At 41.6% G+C, this 22516-nt stretch overlaps 2 protein-coding genes and 1 long non-coding RNA gene across 3 annotated transcripts; 2 read left to right on the top strand and 1 right to left on the bottom strand.

Annotated features, from left to right (window-relative positions):
• Window positions 1-3429: 3429 nt before the first annotated feature.
• LOC125312350 lies at window positions 3430-9026 on the bottom strand. Its single transcript, XR_007196606.1, has 3 exons — window positions 8957-9026; window positions 3650-3819; window positions 3430-3550 (listed from the first exon to the last, which is right to left on the bottom strand). It is a non-coding gene; the product is annotated as an uncharacterized LOC125312350 (long non-coding RNA).
• Window positions 9027-10501: 1475 nt separating this feature from the next.
• efcab2 (EF-hand calcium binding domain 2) lies at window positions 10502-16509 on the top strand. The gene is made up of 7 exons (XM_048227991.1): window positions 10502-10578; window positions 11411-11495; window positions 11679-11751; window positions 12275-12354; window positions 15547-15589; window positions 15956-16022; window positions 16231-16509. The coding sequence occupies exons 1-7, from the start codon at window positions 10554-10556 to the stop codon at window positions 16347-16349; spliced, it is 492 nt and encodes a 163-aa protein (XP_048083948.1). The 5' UTR covers window positions 10502-10553; the 3' UTR covers window positions 16350-16509.
• Window positions 16510-18495: 1986 nt separating this feature from the next.
• Window positions 18496-21726, top strand: LOC125284370 (kinesin-like protein KIF26B). The gene is made up of 3 exons (XM_048228288.1): window positions 18496-19009; window positions 19359-19748; window positions 21712-21726. The coding sequence occupies exons 1-3, from the start codon at window positions 18953-18955 to the stop codon at window positions 21724-21726; spliced, it is 462 nt and encodes a 153-aa protein (XP_048084245.1). The 5' UTR covers window positions 18496-18952.
• The last annotated feature ends 790 nt before the right edge of the window (window positions 21727-22516 follow it).

Genomic DNA, 22516 nt, shown 5'->3' with positions numbered 1-22516 from the left:
GATGCCGTTAGTTAACCCACCGAACACAGTGCTTATATCTTATCATTCATCTTACCTTAATAATATTAGCAGAAATTATCCAGGTAGCAAGTAAAACATGTTATATACATGAACTGAACAATACTAGTTGGCAAGTTAGAAATTATCCTGACTGTCATCAGTGCACCAACGTTTTGCCTAGCGAACCAAAGCTCATAGGCTAACAAGACATCCACATGAATTGTTAACATTAGCCTAACCAAACAATAACAATACGGCATGTTTCTGATAGGCCTATCTATTTGACAGAGGAAGCATATTTTTTTATTGTTTTGAACGGTCAAAAGTAGTTAATAAACTTCATTTATCAGCATCAATTCAGTTAATAATATGGTTAAGGTAGAGTCAGATGTCCCTTAGGATTTTCCCCTTAGTTAGACTACTAAGGTCTTTTGTGCAACAGTTTAAGGGATTTCTTACAAGATAAGGACAAACCCTTAAATACTAAGGGAAAATGTTAAGGAACCCTTAAGGAGAAAACTTAAGGGTGTTTGTGCAACCGTTTTTATTTTAAGGGACCCTTAAATCAGATTTTAAGGGAAAAACCTAACTTAAGGTGCTTTGCGCAACCGGCCACAGGCCCCAGAAAATTTGGAATTTGACAGATGTGATTTCCTCTATTCTGCTGCATTTTGGGGATGGCCAATACCATCTGACCCCTTGGGCCCCTGTCCCCATTCAGTAATCCATGGGTATTTTGTGTGCATGTTTAATTTGGGATTCTGTATGAAAATAAAGTGATTTATAGTAAACATATGCAAAATGTTGCAAGAAACAGGCTACATAAGAGGCCTTGTGACTTGACATCATAGCTACATGATATTCACATGCATGTACCTAACTGAAATGGGTAGCCTACCTGTCTAATAGCAGAGAGGGTAGAAGGAGCAACTTAAGAATCTTTGCTGATAGGCGTTATCGTTAACAATTTGGAAGGAAGACACTAAACAGGCTCAATAGAAGAAAGTAGGCTACACTGACACATTGCAGGATATTGAATCTAATTCTTCATGCTTGTTGTCACGCCATGTAAAAAAAATAAAAATGTGTTAAGCATACTAAAAGCTCATCCAGATGGAATGAGTTGCCAAGAACAGCGCATGGGTCGTGTCAAAGTTTTAAAGCAACACCAAAGAGTTTTTTGTACCTTAAAATAATGTTTCCAAAATTGTTTCAGTGGTTCATCAACTCGTAACAGGGTGAACGGCACTTCTGCATTCGCTTTGCGGCCCTCTATTGGCTATAACCGCACTACGTAAGTTTGCCAGATCGGGTAGCGGATCTGTGGTTCGATCGAATGAGACATAAGAAACTACAAATTTCACTTGCATGATGTCGCAATACATCATACTTTCATAAATTCTACCTTGTCTGCGGAGATCGTTATTTGCAAAGCCGGAGCTGGATAAACAAATAGCGTGCATGCGACAAAGGAAAAGTTCTTTGGTGTTGCTTTAAGAGGGAATGAGAGAGTGAAGGGAGCCACCGTGAAGGGGTTCTTCTTTGCACGCGCGTGTGCGTGTCTGTCTGTTTGTCGCCAGATCAAACACTTAACAAGGATAGATGCACCTCTGAAATCGGAAGTTTTTGAGGAATGATGGCTTGAGTTGCAGGATTTTGATAAAAAATTTGATGTGAGATTTTGTTCTTGAGCGTGAGGTTGAGGCTGAATGCATGAGTGTCACGCCAAATTGTGTGAGAGTTGGCAACCCTGTGATAATTTGTGCTCTGGTCAACATAATCCCACCCCCCACACACACTTGTGGCTCATGGACTATAACTTTTACGATTACTTGATTTACCTTTCTGCACACAGGCTGGCATGATGTGGCAGGTCAGAAAGGAGGAATTTTTGATAACATACAGGACACACCTGTACAAAACAGAATATCAAGAACAAAAAACTATTACTTTATCATCACATATAATTGAAGCAAAAGATGTGAACACAGAAAATGTAAAAACATCAACAAAAATCAAATCCACCCCCACTTTCTTTAAAAGACACTTATTTACAATTACCCCTTGCTCATCTGATGTGCCAGCACATTTTGTGTGGATAATATGGCAACAAAGTTAGTGTGCACACATGCAAATTATTGGGTTGTATGCCATAACTTCTTAGCCAGGCAAGCGTACCTTTGCACAATGTTAAATTTAACTACAGTACAACCTTAGGGTAGGCAGAATTGATAGTTTCTGTTCAAAGAAAATGGCCACTCACAATGAGGTTAAAGTATGGCTATCAGATGTTCAGGTGGCTATCAGTATGGTGTTCAGATGTTTTGCACAAAGTGAAAGTGTCTGATCCATTAGACCAATCCAGGGGTGGGCAGTCATTTTGGCTGAAGGGCCACATTGGCTTTTAGATATTGACCAACGGGCCGGGTATTACTAGTACCGGTAGATGGGGGTTGATGCCGGTAAATTGGGAAATCTCAAACCAGTAGCCCCATTTTATTGAGAGGGCATGCTAACATGCAGGGTTAAAAGGGGGGATTTGCATTTCATGAATTCAACAAATTCGACAAATCAGGCCTATAATCTAGTTCATTTTGTCTTAATGTGAAATTGTCCTATTTTGTGAAGGCTCCACGGGCCGGATTAAATATCCCAATGGGCCGCATGTGGCCCCCGGGCCTTAGTTTAACCACCACTGGACTAACCTATTTCTATCATGAAGTCAAATTAAGTATAAAGTCGGTTTGGATAAAAGCATCTGCCAAGTACATAAACATAAACACATAAGTATAGCGCTTACAACTTTCGTTGGTTGGCAGTCCTCGGCACGCAATGCCAACATTTGCAGGGGAACAGTGGCCTTGCACATGTGGCAAGCCACCTGTGGCATCCTGGCAAATTCAACCGAATTATAAGGTAGAGCCTCGGTGTCTAGCTCCTCCTGTATTGGAACCAGAAAAAGGGTATTTTTTCCATTGTTCGAGGCAGTTTTTAGCTGCCTGCCAGAGTAACCCTCTGCCTCCAGCGGTACCACTGTCAATTTACGTTGGCCACTGCCTCCTAAATCAGAAATGGATGTGAGATGAGTGGAAAAGTGAAGCAAATCATATCAGCTGTAGGAATCATATGGCCTCAGTAAGGACATTTTCAATGGAATATCCTACAATATTGATTTTGTGATCAGTACCTGCTGCCTTGTAAAACATCCAGCGCCCATTTAAAGGTTGGAGTTTTGCGAAGTCTTTCTCCAGAAGTTACAAAATCTACACAGACAAAAGTCAAAAGTTATAAAGGGCTGATAAGTAGCACTTTCAAGGGAAATATATAAATTGATCAGTAATCAAAAATAAAAACCTCTGAATGGTTGCAGTCCTCAGATATAGATAATACTTTTCTTCCAAGGCCCGCACAGCCCAACTCCAGGTCTCTGGATCCCTTAGGCGTTAAAGTAGCAGGGCCGGGTAACACGTAGAATGTTATGTCCAACTTCTTTACAGGAGCAGGGTTCCTTTCAGCCACCTCTCGTGGCTGAAACATTCCAGGAAACTGTCTATTAAGTGGGAAACACAAAACAATTCACAAGGGAACTGTCAGTATCATTCATAAAATTTTCACAAGAACAACAATTTCTAAGGTTGTTGTGGCATACCTTTTCACACCATTATTGACACGAGTACTGAAGGTCGCAGGGGTGTCAGTGGGGGTGGGGACAAAGGTAGGAGTGATGGGGGTAGGAATAGTTGGAGTGGAGCTTTGGGACACCTGATTAGCCCTGGAAAGTGCACCTATTAGCGCATTGGCCATGGTCTTGATCATTCTCTGTAATTCAAAAAGTTATGTTATAATTTCCTATAAAAAACACATATACTCATTAGTGAGTACTGTCTAATTTTAATCATCATTGTGAAGGATTGATTAACTGACTAGAAAGTTGTTTTTCCACTGGAATTACAGTACCATGGTAGTGTGAACATGGTAATGCTCACACCTTTAAAACATATAGTTCTAGAAACTAGAAAAACACTTGGAGAGCGCAAACCTGGAAGGTCGGTGCCCCTACACTAGAGGGAGAGCAGATAGCTAACAAACGTTCAGAAAAAGTCCTGTTGGCAAATTTAAGGGAAAAGTCGGTAAAGGGGCTATTTCACACAATTTGAGGGTGCTGAATTCAAATATGTTGTTTACCAAGCTCAATTTTGAGTTTTAAGCTTGCTAATTTGCATAATTAGCATAATTCACATACTTTTTGGTTTTGCCATCAGATATCATAGGAATTGAGAAAAATAAGTGAAACTGTTAAAACATCTCACTGGTGCTCTTTCCTATTATTCAAATTCCAGCCATGCAGAAAAATGGAAGAGTGTGCATGTTTGAGGAGTGCTGAAGAGTGCTATGGAGATTATTCGCAAAACATTTAGACAAGATATCCTTTATAGTGCAACAAAAAGAAACATTCTCCAGTGCATCATTACTGATGCTGAAAGGGAAGTGGATCTAGGACAAATCCTCAGCTATGAACTTATTATTGTCCCTGTACTGTAGCTATTGCAGATAGCGATGGTTATTTGTAAAGTGGAAATAAGTCATCCTCACTCAAGTGCTGTCTAGCAGTGTGGAATGTCCAGTAGTGATCACTGCAAAAACTGCTCATTCAACACTGGTAATAGATGCTCAAGATCTAGTTATGTCTTTAGGACACCCATCTGACTGCAGCACATAAGAAGTATGCAGGAAAGTTTGTAAGAAACTTTTGTATTGTTATTTGTTATGTGGTAGCAAATTATGTTAACTATCAAAGAAATAGACCTAATGTAGGAATGCACACAGATATTGCAACAGATATGGTGTAGGCCTATCTGATTAAGACCTGAGAAATCCCATAAGCACAGGAAGGCCTAGGGTAGCCTACATCAGATGACCTAAAGATTAGGCTCTTCTGCATAGCATTAAGTGATTTGCATGCAGTAATTTGAACACTGACCTTGATCTAGCCTACTTTGGCTATTTAATGGTAATTTATTGCCAATACACCACACAATATAAATGAGCTATAACAAACAATAAAGGACTTAATCACACACAAACTACTATTTTACTGACTACAAAAATAATAATTATGTAGGAAGTTTAGAAGTTTAAAACGTGCACCAAAAGTGCACCAAATTCAACACAAATGACTCAATACACTTGGAGGAGGCCTGCGTCCTTTCTTTTCCAGATATTTTAGGATTTGGATATCGTTTCAGTATCGAGTATCAATATATTTATGGCAGGTATTGTATCGAAGTCACAATTTTGGTATCGTGACCGCCAGAGCCACTCTGTTTTCTAGGTGTCGAGGATCAGAGGCTCTACCACCAACAAGTGATGCTGCTCAAAGGCATATTAGAAGAGCACATTATCAAGCTCTAGTATGGAGGCAAGCACACATACCAAATCCAGTGTTACTAGAAGTAAAATGTTTTTTACTTGTCAATTGTTGCTGACGGTAGATGCAGTTCTGCATTAGGCTTATTCCCGCTATCTAAGTTCATATGTACTGTAGGATATATTCTGAGTTGAAGGTTATCTGTGCGCAACTTGTTATTGTGATGAAATGCATTAAACACCACATGAGTGACTCACCATGTTAGCAATAAAAATATGGTTGTGTTTTGATTAGAATTTCCGAGTTTATTACATGTTAACTGTAATCATGTTCCCATTGAATACGTTAATAAACTATAGTATGGTTTCTTTAATGCTCAAACATGTATTTAGAGAACACTTTTATTTGGTTTTAGTGATTATTTTTGAAATCAACCCAATTTAGGGAAAAATAAGCAAAAAAAAATGCTGATTATGCGGCTTAGAACTCAGAATTGAGCTTGGTAAACAAAATATTCAGAATCAGCACCCTCAAATTAGGTAAGAAGCGTAGTTTACCAACTTTTCCTCAAATTTGCCGTCAGAAGTTCTCTTCTGTGAATAGGCCACCATTATTTACATTACATTACATTTAGCAGACACTTCTTGACCAAAGTGACTTACATATGTCAGCTATATTACAAGGGATCACATTGTCCCCGGAGCAACTTGGGGTTAAGTGCCTTGCTCAAGGGCACAACGGTGGAAGCTGGGAATTGAACCGATAACTTTCAGGCTACTGCACGCTAGCCCAGCTCCTTAACCACTACACTACCACCGCCTACATTATGACCGATCTCAGGCGCAGGACAGAGAAAAGGAACACGAATAGAAGATTTTAGCCTTTTTTTATAACCATCACCTGGAGAGAAGGAATACTCTTTACTGATTGGCTGGCAGGGTGGCTTTTAATTCTGAATAACGTGACACCCATGAAGTAGATCTGGTAAAAAAGTGTAATCGCTGTTCCATATCAATGCTTATGAACAACCATAGTAGGATGACATTGGAATCAACTGTAAACAAGTGTCCATGCTACCGCTGTTATTTATAGGGCCCACGAAAGTTGTAAAACAAGCTGAACTAGTGGGCTTCTTTTTAAACGGAACCGCGTGTTTCCTTTGTGTGCTATGAAGGCATGGCTTTACAGTGGCAACCAGGTGATAAGCGGGATAACGGCCTTCGAGGCGTGTCCAGTTACGCCCCTGATCCACTAGCACGCGATGTGAATTCCCCAAATCGAGACGCTACCCTCCATGAAGACGCTTTGATGGGCGTCCCCTTTTGTAGATGTGTGGAAACGGCAGGGCAAGAGCAGGTAGCCTAGTAAACAACCAAACAAAATGTTTCCCTCCACTATTTTGAAATTACCAAGGGAAAGTCACTATCTATAAATTAGTTTGCAAGTTGGGCGGCAGTGGTGGAGGAAGTACTGAACCTCAGTACTTAAGTAAAAGTACAAATACACAGAGAAATATTTACTTTAGTAAAAGTAAAAGTACCACAATGACAACCCTACTTTAGTAAAAGTAAAAAGTACCTGCTTTTAAATGTACTTTAAGTATTAAAAGTAAAAGTATTTGCATAATGATTTATTCTCTATAATATCTATATTCTAAAAGGAAAAACCAGTATGGGCTGTGGCATTTTAATTAAGCTAGTTTTAGGTTATACTCGACTAGATAGTTTTAAGTTAATGCAATTGTGCTTACCATCTGTGGCCCAGTTTACATTCTGACCTACAATTCTAGAGACTGTAATTCTGGTTATCTACTAGGGTGATCTGCTGAGTAATATCATTCAGCAAAACACGAGAGCCTGACGTTTAACAGGGTAGACAAGGGAAACGTCGGGTGGATCGTAATGCCAATTATGCTGATTGAACAGAAAAGTTGCTGAGAAAGGTGTCTTTATGATTAAGTTCAGTTTCACTTGCGCAGACGCATAGACATTGAATGAGCTCACGTTACTACCCCCAATTGTAGGCTATGCATCTTTATTTAATCACACACAATTAAGGAATATTTCCTAATCTGGAAAATGTTACGTTTTTTTTCCGACCACCGGTTCATTAATAGTCTACCATTCATTTTGTGCCGCAAATGATCAGGCGTGTGACAGAAGCATGGGCATAGCCTGTAACCGCTGCTGATCCGCGGATAGCAATCTCATCGGAGAGGAGGCCCTAACGCTGCAGATAACAGACAGAGAAAGGCACAGAACACAGTTGCATGTACAGTGTAGCCATGGGTCTGTTGAATATAGCCTACCGAATGCAGATGGCTACAAGCTCACGCTTTGCCTGGTCTAGACTAGAAGCTTATGTTTCTAAGAATGCACTTAGCGCTCCAGAATCTTTGGTAGCAACCCCCCGGTAAAACAAATGTGTTTGTCAGAGAGAAAAAAAAAACTGATCATAAAATGTATTGTAAAAGGAACGATGGTGTTGTAGAAATGTAGCGGAGTAAAAGTACAGATAATTGCTGTAAAATGTAACGAAGTAAAAAGTCAAAAAATGCACTATAAATTTTACTTAAGTAAAGTACAAATACGTGGAAAATTTACTTAAGTACAGTAACGAAGTATTTGTACTTCGTTACATTCCACCACTGTTGGGCGGTCATTTCAATCATGAAGTTGTCCCTGTAGGATTCTAGCCACACATCATACAAACACGGAAATTTAGATACTGCTATGATTTTTCCCCCTCATCTGACATGTTTCTGTACATTGGCCGTAACCACACTACCGGAAAATTAGGTTTTGTTTAGGCTACGTGATGATGGACCTCCCCTGCGTTTTGCTCTACTATTGGATACTCGCCTCGCGATGGACGGATTCATTTGCATAAAGTTGGGGATTGCGCTGCAGCCACAGCACTTGTCGCACCGCATACCCAGTAACCTATGCGGGTGCGGAATTCGCTTCTCATAGAAATGAATAGGGATACTGCGTCGCGGTGTTCGCATCGCATGCTAGTGGATCAGGGGCTTTATACTTGGGTGGAGGCAACTCCGATGCGCATCAGGGGAGTTCTTTGCCCCTCGCCCTCATGTTAATTCCTTAACAGCACACCTAGGCAGCCATTATCCCTTACATAATGACCTGCGTTCTTTACATTATCCCTTACATATCGAACTGTGAAGTCTATACAGTATTCAGTTAAATTTCAATTCAATGTCCGACCCACCAATATCTTACTGAATAGAACCCAATAAAGTTTATTTCACCTTGATCTAAGAAGCATGAACTAGGCTAGCTAGCTAGACTAGCAAGTTGATAGCGGACTAATGCTAACTACTGGCGAGCAAGATAACACATGCACACATGCATTAGGCTTAATTCCAATGCTATCCACAACAAAGGATGAGTATGTGTAATGTGTAAACGTTTTTTGTGGGTTGTGGATTTTAGCCTATCCAGTACTACTTTGCTAGTTCTACTTGATCTAGCTATACTTAATCTATTTTGAGTGTTACCATATCGCTCTCACTCTGAATACCGTCAGAAAAAAACACATACGAAAAATAGGGAGAAGTCTCTGAACTACCATGATTTGGTTCGAGGGAATTGTACTTGCAGAGGATGGTGGCGGTAGCTGTTCGTTATGCTCCTTTTCGGCCATGGTTGAATTGTATTTGAATGATTCGATGAAAGTCTGGTCAAGTGAAGCTTAAGCATAGCCGTTCTGAGCTAATAGAACAACACTGCCATCTACTGCCGCAAAGATTGTCTCAAAAACACGTGTGCTGATCGTGCTGATCCACAAATGCAAAAACCAAAACTGCGTGTGCTGGTGATCCACTTATGCAAAATTAGATTTCACAAAAGCAATTTTCAGTTTTGCAAATGCAATTTCATTTACAAATACACATCTACAATTGTGAAAACCAATTTACAAGTTACAAATATGATTTTTTTATTTATGGATATCAAAACACAAATGCAAGTCAAGAAATATTTGTGGATGTCGCCATCTACTCGATTGTAATTTCTGTGTGCTGGTGAATTAAAGTAGGCCTATTTACGTGTGGATTTGTGTGACTTTCATGCAAAGAACGTCTCAAAAACATGTAACTTTGGAAAGCGAAGAATGCGTGTGCTGGTGATCCACAAATGCAGAATCACATTTCACAAATGAAATTTTCGGTTTTACAAATGGCATTTTATTTACAAATGCTAAATCTATATTTGTAAAAATCAATATAAGAGTTACAAATATGATTTTTTTATTTGTAGATATCAAAACAAGCATGCAAATCAAGAAATATTTGTGGATCCCCCTCTGCGCATATACAAATATTATTGAGACAAATTTAGCTCGAGTTGTAGTGTTATCCTGATTGCGTCGAAGTCCGAAATCATTCAGAGTAAACATGGTCTAGTGTTATCCAATTGCAAGCAGTGAGATTTTTAAATGCATGCTTGTTGCCGCCCCTCGAGTTGGGCCATTACATTAAGAGTTGGGCTCTTTGCCAGACCCTTAATCTTTCTAGATCAGTGTTTCCCAAACTTTTTTTCTGGGGACCCACTTTTTTTTTTAAATGACAGACCATCGCGACCCATTTCACTTCAAATCTACCCTGCAACCACCAATATTGTATTAGGCCACAGGTTTTTCCACAGGGAGTTTTTCCTTGCCCCTGTTGCTCTTGGGTGCTCCTTGTTGGTCCCAACCCTACCCCACCTTGCTTATGCAGCCCTTGCCACTTGCCCCCCCATAAATGCACAAATAGGCTGACACCAGACATAATTTTTACTGCATTTCTTACATCCAGTAACTATATGCATGTGACAATAAAGTTCCTTGTATCCTTGTAGGTTCTCCAACTTTTATACACCATTGGCTACACAATCCTGCTGCACACTACAAAAGAGACAACAATTTGATACCATTTGCGAGATCAAATAGGGTGATACTAGCTGAACAGTAGTCTGACTAGTCGGTCGTTGTTATTTCTAATATTGTAAATTGGCCAGGATAGAAGAGATACATTTAGAGGCGCCGTTAAAAGCAAAGATCTTAGACAAAATCTTTGGTTGAAAGTAAAGATTCTTGACCCACTCTAGAATCTTTGGTTGAAAGAAGAGGGGAGGGGCACAGGGCACAGTATCCTAGCAACTACATCACGCAAACATAATGAAACATGGCGGATGATAAGGATAATGCAGGTAAAAGTGTGCTGTTCCGAAGTAAACTTGTGTGCAAAGATTCACGTATCTTCTAGGAATGTGTTGTAGCCTAATGTTAGTAGCCCGCAGTCTTTTCCTGTTGTCTCACAGTCTTGTCTTCAAACACGGTTAACCGTTAACGTAAATCAAGAAAGTTGAGTGGACAAATAGCACTTCTACCAGATATTGTAGTCATTTTGTAGCCTACAGACCGTGTAGTTCTAGATTTCATAAGGACAGCTGACATACAGTTGAGTGTCTTGTTTAAACATTTAACCGGGACGGTTAGAACGGCGTAAATGGGTTGCTCACGATTTGAAACATTGCATGCATTCTCTAAATTTAAACTGACAGAGGTCAGGCATGTCGATGTGTGAATTTCCTGAATGACAGGAAGCTGGTGTTGGAAACATTCTCTGTGGGCATGAACCAGCATCAAGCGAGAATAAAAACTTAAAATTCATGACAAGGTTATGTAGCCAAGGTTATATATGGAAAATCCTGTCAGTGTTTTGGACTTCAGTGAATTCAACTGACACATCAGTCTCTGAAATGAGAGTTGACTCCTTCAGTTGAACAGAGTATCTTTATGACAAAGGAAGCTTTAATGTTTGAGAGACGTGAACTATTAGCCTGACGAGGGGCGTGTCTAGATTTCTAGGCTAGTGAACTATGTGTGCAGCTGAGCATTTTCCCATGTAGCCTAATTTTCTACTGTTCATTTTACCACTGAACTACTTGCTTTATATCATAATATAAAGTTTTTATTTACATCATAATAGCAAGTAGTTCAGTTTACCACTGAACTACTTGCTTTATATCATAATATTAGAGGCCATCCTCTCAGAGGTTCACAAGAAGATCAGCGATGCCTTTGATCTATTTGACCATGAGTTCAACAAAACAGTAGATGTCAGGTAAGAAAGAATTATTTAAAAGCTATTAAAGCACATGTGTCAATAGTCTACCCGATAAATGATTATAGGGGACCTAGGCCTACTTTTGCATTCCTACTTGGAATTTACTAGTGTGTCAACTCAACTGGTGGAATAAGTGGATCCCTGTGATGGTGGATCTATCTGATGTGTGTTTTTTTAAAGGGAAATTGGAACCATAATACGGTCACTGGGATGTTTTCCATCAGAGGTAGAGTTACATGATGTCATTACTGAAGTAAGTCTCTATGTCTCTCTCTCTCTCTCTCTCTCTCTCTCTCTCTCTCTCCCCCCTCTGTCTCTCTCTCCATCTCTTCCTCCCTCTCTCTCTCTCTCTCTCTCTCTCTCACCCTCTCTCTGTCTCTCTCTCCATCTCTTCCTCCCTCCCTCCCTCTCCCTCTCTCTCTCTTACCCCCCCTCCATCTCTCTCTCCCTCTGTCTCTGTCTCTCTCTCTCACCCTCCCTCCATCTCTCCCTCCCTCTGTCCCTCTCTCTCTCTCTCTCTCTCTCTCTCTCTCCCTCTCACACACAAACACATACACATACACACACACACATATTTGTTAATAGTATTTTTTTATTGCTTTGATAATGTGAATGTGGGGTACCTTAAAATTACCAGATACGGTGGCAGCAGCAGCATTGTGGTCGCAACAGTCTGCCTGTTCTTGGAGATTAGAAGAATGTCTTCATGAGAAGACATGGTCTCGTTGAGTTACTGAGTGTCTTTACAGTAATATACCGCCAACTGATTTCTGCAGGCTGAAGATGAGGAGCCAATGGGATACATTCGCTTTGAGAGGTTCCTTCCAGTCATGACGAGGGTCCTGATGGAGCGCAAGTAAGAGAGATAGGGTTTGGAATGGCAGGATTGGGATGAGGAAGAGCTTGAGCTAGGCAAACACTTATCCAAAGTGACAAAAATGAGGAATAACGTTAAAGCCACAGTGCAGAGGAGACCTTAGGTAGGAATTAATACTGCACCAATCAATACCATTACTAGAGGACGTTGCCTGGCTTCTCTATGTTTATATTTCTTGTAAAATATATCAGATTCTAGCATGCATTCACTGCAACAAAATAGAATGAAAGTTATGAGCAAATTGCAGAATCAGGATTTTGACAAATTTACTCTGGAGGAACTGGTTCCCCCTCTGTCTGTTTTAACTAACCCCTTGCTGAACTGCTGCTACTTCTTTGAGGATTTAGACATGTGTTATTGTTAGCTGTTTCAAATGCACAGACATGCTCAAATCCTTAAACTGCCTCACAGTTAAGATTTGTGATGAAGAGACAAGGGGAAAACTCCGGTCAAACTCAAGCAGATGTTTAATATAAATTGGTCTATAGGGTCACAATCTATCATTTCCTTGATGCATATCTGGAAGAAATGTCCAAAGAGGCTTATGTGTTAGTAAGGCTCTCTTTTGCCAGACATCCAAGACTTACTAGAAAGAGTAAAGAATACTGGGTAAAATGTATATAAAATGTCAAAATCAGTTAGATTACTATCTGCACATGATTATTCCACACATTGAATACACAAGGTCAACAAATTCAGTCTTGATGCAGGTCTACATGTTCATTGTATATTAGAGCATATATTAGGTTATATACTTTGTGCCATAAATTGAGATACACGCTATATTCAGAACCTGATCAAGCACAGACCTATTATCTGCCACTTGACTGTATTGAATTGCTTTGAACAGAATGATGGTATTACAGTAATAATGGTAAAGTGCAGCCTGCCAAGCATGACTGTAGAGGAGCTGTATGCATATGCTGTATGTGTTTGGGGCAGCCTAGCCTATTGGTTAGCACTTTGGACCTGTAACCGGAGGGTTGCCGGTTCAAACCCCGACCAGTAGGCACGGCTGAAGTGCCCTTGATCAAGGCACCTAACCCCTCACTGCTCCCCGAGCGCCGCTGTTGATGCAGGCAGCTCACTGCGCCGGGTCAGAGACTTTCTAATGGAGTGGAGACACAGCACTCAAAAAATGCTCCATAGAAATGCATGGGGTTAGTTTGTAACGCCAATATGGCCATTGTCTACACATGTCCCACCCCTTCCTCGACAAAACATCGACATGTGAATACATTTAGCCAATCGTGTGGTGTGATGTGAATACATTGAGCCAATCATATGGTGTGTTGTGAAGACATTGTGCCAATCATGTGTTGTGATCTCGCCGCTGGAGCAAGATTGATGTGCCCGATGAGTGCCCAAAAAGCATTGTCAAATGGCCACCGAGTGGAGGGACTTGCCTAAAAGGACTTTGGCCAGGATTAGTGTGTGCTTCACCTCACTGTGTGTACACTGTGTGCTGTGTGTGTTTCACTAATTCACGGATTGGAATAAAATGCAGAGACCAAATTTCCCTCACGGGATCAAAAGAGTATATATACTTATACTTATACTTATACTTACTTATACTTGCTACCTCTGCATTCTATAGCAAAGCAGAGGTATAGTGACAGTGAGAGAGGGAGAGACTTGGAGCAGACCTACCTGCACACGACTGTCATGCTGTGTTTGTGTATCTGTCTAGGAATCCTTATAGAACTTGAAAAGTTGGTTCATTAGGAAGTGCTACCTCGTAGTTTGACACCCTCTCTCTTGGCTCTGCCTACCTACCTGGCCTGCTGTTTGATTGAAGACCTTTGTAGGAACAGTAAACAAAGAGACAAAGTGCCTGCTGCTGATGGCACACAGGCGCAGAAACTATAGAGGGAAAGGAACTGCTAGAGAAATCTGGTGCAGAACACAGAATAACAGAATCTTAGTCAGAATGGACGTTGTTTTGTGCATCGTCCATGAGAGAAAATACATACAGCTTGTGCTTCTTGTCAGGCCATCACTGTAAATAAGAACTTGTTTTTAATGATCTGCCTGGTTAAATAAAGGGAAAACAACAACAACAAAAAAACCCCCATTCAACACATAAGAGAAGCACAGATGAGAGATGAAGACAGGAGATATGCATACTTTAGTCTACAGTTTTTTTTTAATTAATATGAATTAATGTACTGGTTTAACAACTGTTTATAACGAGTTCACAGTAGGTCTTTGGCCTGCGGACGTGTTGAGAGGTTGAAATGTGATCCAGGCGTTGATCGTACCACCTGAGGGATTATGGGTAAAGGAAAAATACATGATGGGTGAGGAGGTGCCACAGTAAAATTCCAGCTGGTGGAATGCTGGTTTTCAGAAAACCCTGAAGTCGTCACACGTCTCCCAGCCTGTCAGAGCGAGTCTAAAGAGACCTACGAACTCTAACATTGTATCGGAAATGTGGTCCCTTTAGTAATTAGTAATTAAAGTGTTAAATAAATCAGATAGTTGTCTATCATCATGTTCTGTTCTCTAACATTTTTGCTTCGTTTTAACTCTTCATATTTCCTATTTCTGTTCAACTCATGTATTTATTATTTTAATGCACAGTATGCAGATGTGACCTTTCAGCAAGCACCCATGTGTTATTTACCTCAAAGCATCCTACATTACTATCACATCTATGTGCTATATAAACACAGAACGGGCTCGGTTGTAAGACAAGACATGAGATTGCCCTGACCTACTCCAAGTGTTACAACACACATCTACATGTGCATTTAAAAGAAAAAAAAAAAAAAATAGAATATCATGGAAAAGTCCATTGCCCTGCCCATACAGAGACATTAAAGGCTCAGGTAACCATTTCTGGTGTTTTGATTTAATTATTAAGTAAGTTAATTGTAAAGATTAGAGCTCATTTCAGGTCAATATTTTTGAGATTCTAGATTCTAGCTGTAAACCGTAATAATCGTAGAATAATCAAGATTAAAACAAAAAATGTGTAAGATCAGGACATGCAAAGCTGTAAGACTAGCGTATATGAATAAACGTTCTGACCTATGGTGAGTGGTTGTACAGGTGTGTAAGATCAGGGCATGCGTTGCTGTAAGACTACCGTATATGAATAAACGTTCTGACCTATGGTGAGCGGTTGTACAGGTGTGACACTCACGGCTCCGCCTCCTACTCCTGCAGGTTCCGGCCCATCACAGAGGATCTGCTGCTCCAGGCGTTTGAGGTCAGTATCTCTACAGTATCTCTGCAACTATTTATTTATTTATTGGTTTGTTTGTTTGTTTGTTTATGTTTTATTTGGCTCAAAGGTCACTCTGTGTGTCATTCTCCAATTCTTGTTAGACAGTGTTACGCATATTTTTGGTTAAAACACTATGATGTTTCATTGCCTTTTTTCTCTCTCTCTCACGCACACACACACACACCTTGCTAACACAGAGATGCAAGCACATACACACACACACGCGCGCGCACACACACACACACACACACACACACACACACACACACACACACACACACACACACACAGCAATATTTAATTGGCCAATGACTTAAGTGTAACACTGTAACACTTGTTGTTTGGTAGGTTTTGGATCAACAGAATAAAGGCTATTTAGAAGCAGAAGAATTAACAAAGTATATGACTCTGGAAGGTAAGAGGAATTTTAGGTATTTCTCTCTCTCTCTCTTTCTCCCTTTCTCTCTCTCTCTGAGCATAATAACCCATGAGCCATATTTATGATACTCCTCATAGCTATGTTTGGTCATGGTGCCACCTGGTGGTCTTAGGCAGCCATCACATCAATCCAATCTTATTTGAGAGTCCGTTCAATGTTGACCCTATATTGTCGTGCTCTACAGGGGAACCCTTCACCCAAGAGGAGATGGAAGAGATGCTCTCAGCTGCCCTCGACCCCGAGAAGAATGTCATTGCCTACAAGGACTTTGTGAGCATGATGGTCATCGACGATGCTCAGTGACCGCAAGGTCCGAACCCAAACAGTGGCTGACTGGGGAGTGGTCCAGGCCCCGAACCTATTTCCAGTCCAGGCTGGGTTAAAAAAAAAAGGGTTAAAACACAAAATGAAAATGGGATGAGGGCTTAGGAAGAGGATGGTAATTAAAAACAAAATCTTTTTCTTTTCTTTTCCTTATTTATTTATATACATAGATATGGTGTTCTTTCCTTTTTTACTGTAATGTCTATTCCTTGTCTTTCCTTTGATTCAATCACAAATTATACTGTATTGTGATTGCCAGACAAAACAAAGAGAGAAAAAAGAAAAAAAAAGGAAAAAAGTCCTCCAATGATGGGGGTTGGTGGTGGGATAAAAAACAAAAAACAAAAAAACAAACAACACACAAAACGCCATCGACTCATTACATTCTACTGTCAATGAGGATGATAATAATATTCCGTTAAAAAAGCTAAGTCTTTCTTTAATTACGTGTTCTCTGTTCTCCTTAAGAGTCTCCAGAGAAATACAGAAGGTATTCCCACAAATCCTTTATTATTGGTTCTATTTCTCCAAAGCTAATATAATTTTACTCAATTCACTGCAAATAGTGTTTGCTAGATTTGTATGTGTTTACTTGTTGTTTGAAAAAGCCTGCTGTTTTATTGGGTTAGGATTTATGTACAACCTGAAATGTAATAAACCAGCCATACTCCTCTGAACCCAGGAGGTCTATACTTGTGGAGAGATATGCCTTTTAATGACTCAGAGAGCAGTGTGTGTGTGTGTGTGAGTATGTGTGTAATTTGTGTGTGTGTGTGAGAGTGAGCATGTGTGTAATGTGTGTGTGAGTATGTGTGCAATGTGTGTGTGTGTGAGAGATATATGTGTGTCTGTGTGTGCAAGATGTGTGTGTGAGTATGTGTGTTTGTGAGAGAGTGTGTGTGTGTGTGTGTGTTGGTGAGGGGAGTTGAATTTGCTCTTCATTATTTTTTATTGGCGAGGCGAGGGAGGGAATCCCCACAGCCACTGAGCGGAGCAGAGCATGACGCTGAGTGGGGCTCTCAGTACTGATGGGCGAGGGGTGGCAGTCCTGTTGCCAGTGCCAGCGCTTGTGCCTGACTTCATTAGCCAGGCTCACACAGGAAGGCTGGCTGGCTGGCGTGAGGCACACCGGCTCAGGAGGCTTCCTCAGTAATAATTTAACACAAATTAGCCTTCTGCTCCCACCATCTTCTGTGTTCCAGAGGGGGATGCAAGGGGTTAGGTGCCTTGGTCGGGGTTCGAACCGGCAACCCTCCGGTTACAGGTCCGAAGTGCTAACCAGTAGGCCACGGCTGCCATGGCGATTATTCATGTTCACTCACTACATCAAACATGTTCACTTCATCACATTCCACACCGCAAAACTCTGAATGTTATCAGAATCCACCCATCCATGTATTGTCTCAGTCGCCATAGAACAAACTGTTGCCAGCAGTTACCTCGTGCTGTGGAGTTATGGAGTTATCCTCATCAGCAGATGGCGCTAGTTGTCCGCGTTAGGTAGTGCCTAGTCTAAAATTAAACGCATTCACCTCAGCTCATTTCCTCAACAAGCTTTCGGTACATTCCGGCTGTCCTTTCAAAATGTTATTACAGATTCGGTACAGTGATGTATGATTATTAAACAGAGAACTTGATTATAACGAGAAGCGATTGATCCTAAGACCCCTTACAAATCGTGTTATCAAGTTATGTAATTAAGAATGCAATTATTATTATAGCGGAATGGTTTCAGAGGGTAGACCTAGTAGCCTATAAATCTTTTGTGTAAAGTGTTATTGGAGCTAAACTGGACTGATTTTAGTAACGTATAAGTCACTTTGGGTATACTCCTGTTGTCAAATGTGCTATAAATAAACATTCTTTGATTTGCACGAGGTGCCGAAAAATTGGCAACACCAACTTAAATTGCAAAGTGAAAGGGCCGATTCCCTAGAAGATACTTTTGAGCATCCCTCTTGTTACCTACAGAAAACTTTCTACCCTCTGGAAGAAAATGGACGCCCACCTGTCACTCAAGAGCACACCGATATTCCATTGGTCGAGCAAGGAGAAAGGGGGCAGTCGAACTCCAACCAGAGACAGATGTGTTTCTGTGCTTTTAAATGACTCACGGGCACTTCACTCTCCCGTGGGCTGTAGGCGCTCCCAGAACGACAGACAGGCAGTTTTCTCTGCGAGGATAGCGCAGCTGACAGTCTGGCTGTGGCAAAGCGCGTCCTGCTCCTGGTCTCGCCACCACGTAGCCTGCAGTCTCCGGGCATTTCGGCTCTGCGCCCCTGCTTGCAATGCTGCCTTGGCTTGGTCGGAAAACCAAAGCAGTGCGCACGCTGCTTGGATATCAGAAGTCACCGTAGGCAGAGGAAGTCGGAATCCCACAGATCTCCAACTAGTGCAAGTGGAATTACTGATTGCAGCTGTTGCAGCCGCTCTATGGATAGTCTACTGCACAATTCTTATCCGCGAAACTAAACTTGGAAGGGAGAAGATTGTGGAATTTACGGAACACTGATTTTGCCCACTTGGATGTAACAGATTATTCATAGCTTTACTTTCCCCTTTCCCTCTCCCTAACCTTCAACATGACTTCTCTCTCTGGGCACAAAGAGAAGTCTGGGACTAGGAGTCGCAAATATGGGGTAGGTATTTGTATAGAGGCTAATCAATTGAAAGAAAATGTAGGTCAAGCATTGTAGTTGGAACATACAATAACTTGGCTGTAAGCCACAAGGATAAGCTATGTCAGCTATGTTTGACAGCCTACAGGTTTCGTAGTATGGGTAATAATTACTGCGACACTTTGGTACAGATAGCCTGCAAATAGGTTATTTTAATGCCAGGTCACAGTGTTTCTGCATCATGCACTGTAGGATATACCGGTTTGAGGTTTAGGGTACCAATTTGAGGTTTAGGATATATATTTGAGGCTTTCGACACATTGTAGATTTATGGAGCAACTGTTAAATGTCTGCATTGTGTTTTCAACAGATGACAGATACCTCCCCGACCAAATCTGCATCTTTTTCTCCGGAGACCTGGTACCGGAAAGCGTACGAGGAGTCGAGGACCGGGAGCCGCCCGGCCCCTGAGGGAGCGGGCTCAATGCCCGGTTCGTCTGGAACACCTTCGCCTGGATCTGGTACATCCTCTCCCGGGTCTTTCTCGGGCTCACCGGGCACCATATCCCCAGGAATCGGGACCGGTTCGCCGGGCTCTTTGGGCGGATCCCCAGGATTCGGCACTGGGTCCCCGGGTTCTGGAAGTGGAAGCTCACCGGGTTCGGATCGCGGAATATGGTGCGAAAACTGCAATGCGCGGCTGGTGGAGCTGAAGCGACAAGCTCTGAAGCTGCTTATCCCTGGACCGTATTCCAGCAAGGTAGGCGCGACCGATCTGGCGCGTTACGCACATCTGCACGCTTTAACGCTGGAGTCCACAAACTGTTCAGGAGCGGACATTCAACACTTGATATGAGTATATTACGCATAGTTATCTGATGGTGGTTTGGTCGTCTATACTGCAATATGTTTAGATCATTACTGAAGTTTATGTGATATGGTGTCATTGCTCAGGGGACATTTGAAAACCAGAAATCCACTTGAAAAAAATTGAAAAGATGAGGGCCTCACAGGACGCTTTATATTTTCCAGAAGTCTTCCTAGACTTTTATGCTATAGTCTATACAATTTACAAATAATTTTGAGAGAGAAAAAGGTAGCCAATCTGTTTAACAACAATAAATTGCGTCATCGTTTAAAACAGTAAATGCCACTTCATGTAGTGTCGACCTGAAATGAAACTGATCATTTTGAACAAAATGCGTGTGGTGTGATTTGTAGTTGCTGCGTTTAACCCATGCAGCAACAGTAGGCTAATCTGCAGCAAAACAGCTAGTGCAAGAAAAAATACTTGCTTTCCGTCAGGGTGGGGTGAGGAGCAGGCGATTTTCAGCCTTTTCAACGTGTTGCAGATCGCGGGGGCGCCCTGATTTTCTCAGTGGGCAGTGTGGAGTCAAGCCTGATGACGAAATTAACCACAGGGGGGTCAAGTTAATTGGCGACAAACAAAGGTTCTTTGCCCTGCACTTACCGTGTACTGTAAAACAACCCCAAAAGTGGAAGTGCGTCATTATGTCAGTAAATGGAATGCTGTAAAAGAGCATCGTTAAGAGCGCCTAAGGGGGGTTGTGCAGGGTTTTAGAACCGCAATTATTAAAGCTGTAACGCATTGCATTCGGCTAATTGCTTCATCCTGTAGAGGTCTGTCCCATTGCACGTCCCTGTCGGCGCCTTCTTATCAGGGCAGAGGGCTGTGCTGGCTATCCTGCTCGGATGGAGAGACATAGCCCACATTACTGAGTTATCATTGTAGCAGAACCGAGTCTTCAGGAGTGTGGAGGTGTCGTGAGATTGACCGTGCAGGCCGGGACACTAGACTTAAGTGGGACTCTAGGTCAGGAGAGCAGGTCATGAAGGCTGTGGGACAACCAGGCGGCAGTTCTGTGTTTTTTTGAGAGGGGGCGCTGTGTAGCAAGTGCTGCGACATTGTAGCCCTGAAGCATCATTGGTTGGAGTTACAGTAAATGGTGTAGCCTTGGCACCCCCGTAGGCCTACACTAGCTGGGGCACACTTGGAATGAAATTAAAACCTGAATGGTTGACGTTTTAGGGAAAGTAAACAATAAGATTTAACTTTCCTAAACACAACGGAAGTTATTTGAAATATTCAGGCGACTAAGATCATGTTGTGGTCACCATGCATTATGTACCAGTGTATTTGTACAATTCAGGGGTGGACTCAATTTCATTCCACTGAGAAATACATCACGGGGAGTCAACATCTGTGTAGATGTTTATAATGTTTCCATCGGCAGTCTGCATACGGAGGGGTTGCTTGCTGTAGAGTAAAAGGGTTGATGACTGATGACAACCATGGACAATTTCTTTGGTATTTAGGTTAAAGAAATTAGTACTTTTGTGTTAGATTAGGAAATGTATGTCTTTAATCGGATTTGGACTGCCATATTGTTTTGACCTCTGTTAGAACACACTTAGGTAATTACCGCAAAAATTCTGCGCCTAAACTCTGTGCGACACCAGCATATGGTTTCCATTATGTCTGTAATTACCAAGTGTTTTACTTTGCTGAGAGGACCGATGACCATTATTGCTATGCAAATTACACTGCAAATGCACAAATGCACCCTTTTGTTTTTCATCTTTGTTACTGCAGGGCACTGTATGCTGTCTTTGTGATTACTATACAATCAGCGCACTTAGGAGAGGATAGAGGAAGGAATATTCCTGTGCATTTGTGTCCTCATTGTGTTCTATTGGTGAAGATAACGGAGCTATAGAAACATGGAGAGGACATTTTATTTTCTCTGGATATCTTGAATATATTGAATATTTTCCATTTTCTTGGAAAAGTGGGGACTAAAGGACTCCAGTCTCTCCTAGTTAAAGAACACCCCTACCCCAACCCCTCCACCACACACACACACACACACTACAGATAAAGGAGTGAGTACCTGCACTCCAGTCTTTCTCCAGAGTGAACTACACATGACTTGTGTGGGTCAGATGTTTTTCAGGGGTCTTGGCTAAACAACACAAAGACACAAAGACTGGATGGGTACGATGTATCAGTCTTGTTTCTGTTTGCAGTGCATTAAACGTAGACCATATTCCTGTTTGTTACCTTCTGGTGGTGCCGACATACATGCCGACAAAGATGACATGTACAGTCAAAATGTGAATAGTCTTGCGTGTGCTAACAGTGGTCTTTGTATCAAGGTGCTTCATATTGCACTAAAGAAAAACTACCTTTACTGTGTTCATGCTCACCAGTGGCTTAAGCACAATATGCTGACCACGTAGTTCTTGTGTGAAGCGCACACACCTATGTGGATAGGAGAAGCATGAAGAGTGGCTTAGTACTGTATACCTCTGTTTCCCTTTGCCCCTGGCCAATGTGTATGAGTGATGTCCAGCCCCCCACACACACACGGAGAGAGATCTGCGGAGAGGAAAGCGCTGCTTTGCACCACTGAGTACTGAACCAGTCTAAAGGAATCAGTGTCTCTGTGTCCCCGGGCCCATGGTAAAAATACTATACTTGAGTGCATGCTGTCCGTCCGGTCCGGT

The sequence above is a fragment of the Alosa alosa genome, chromosome 19, assembly GCF_017589495.1.
Source record: "Alosa alosa isolate M-15738 ecotype Scorff River chromosome 19, AALO_Geno_1.1, whole genome shotgun sequence".
NCBI classification, from domain to species: Eukaryota; Metazoa; Chordata; class Actinopteri; order Clupeiformes; family Clupeidae; genus Alosa; species Alosa alosa.
This window is presented reverse-complemented; position numbering and strand designations above follow the sequence as displayed.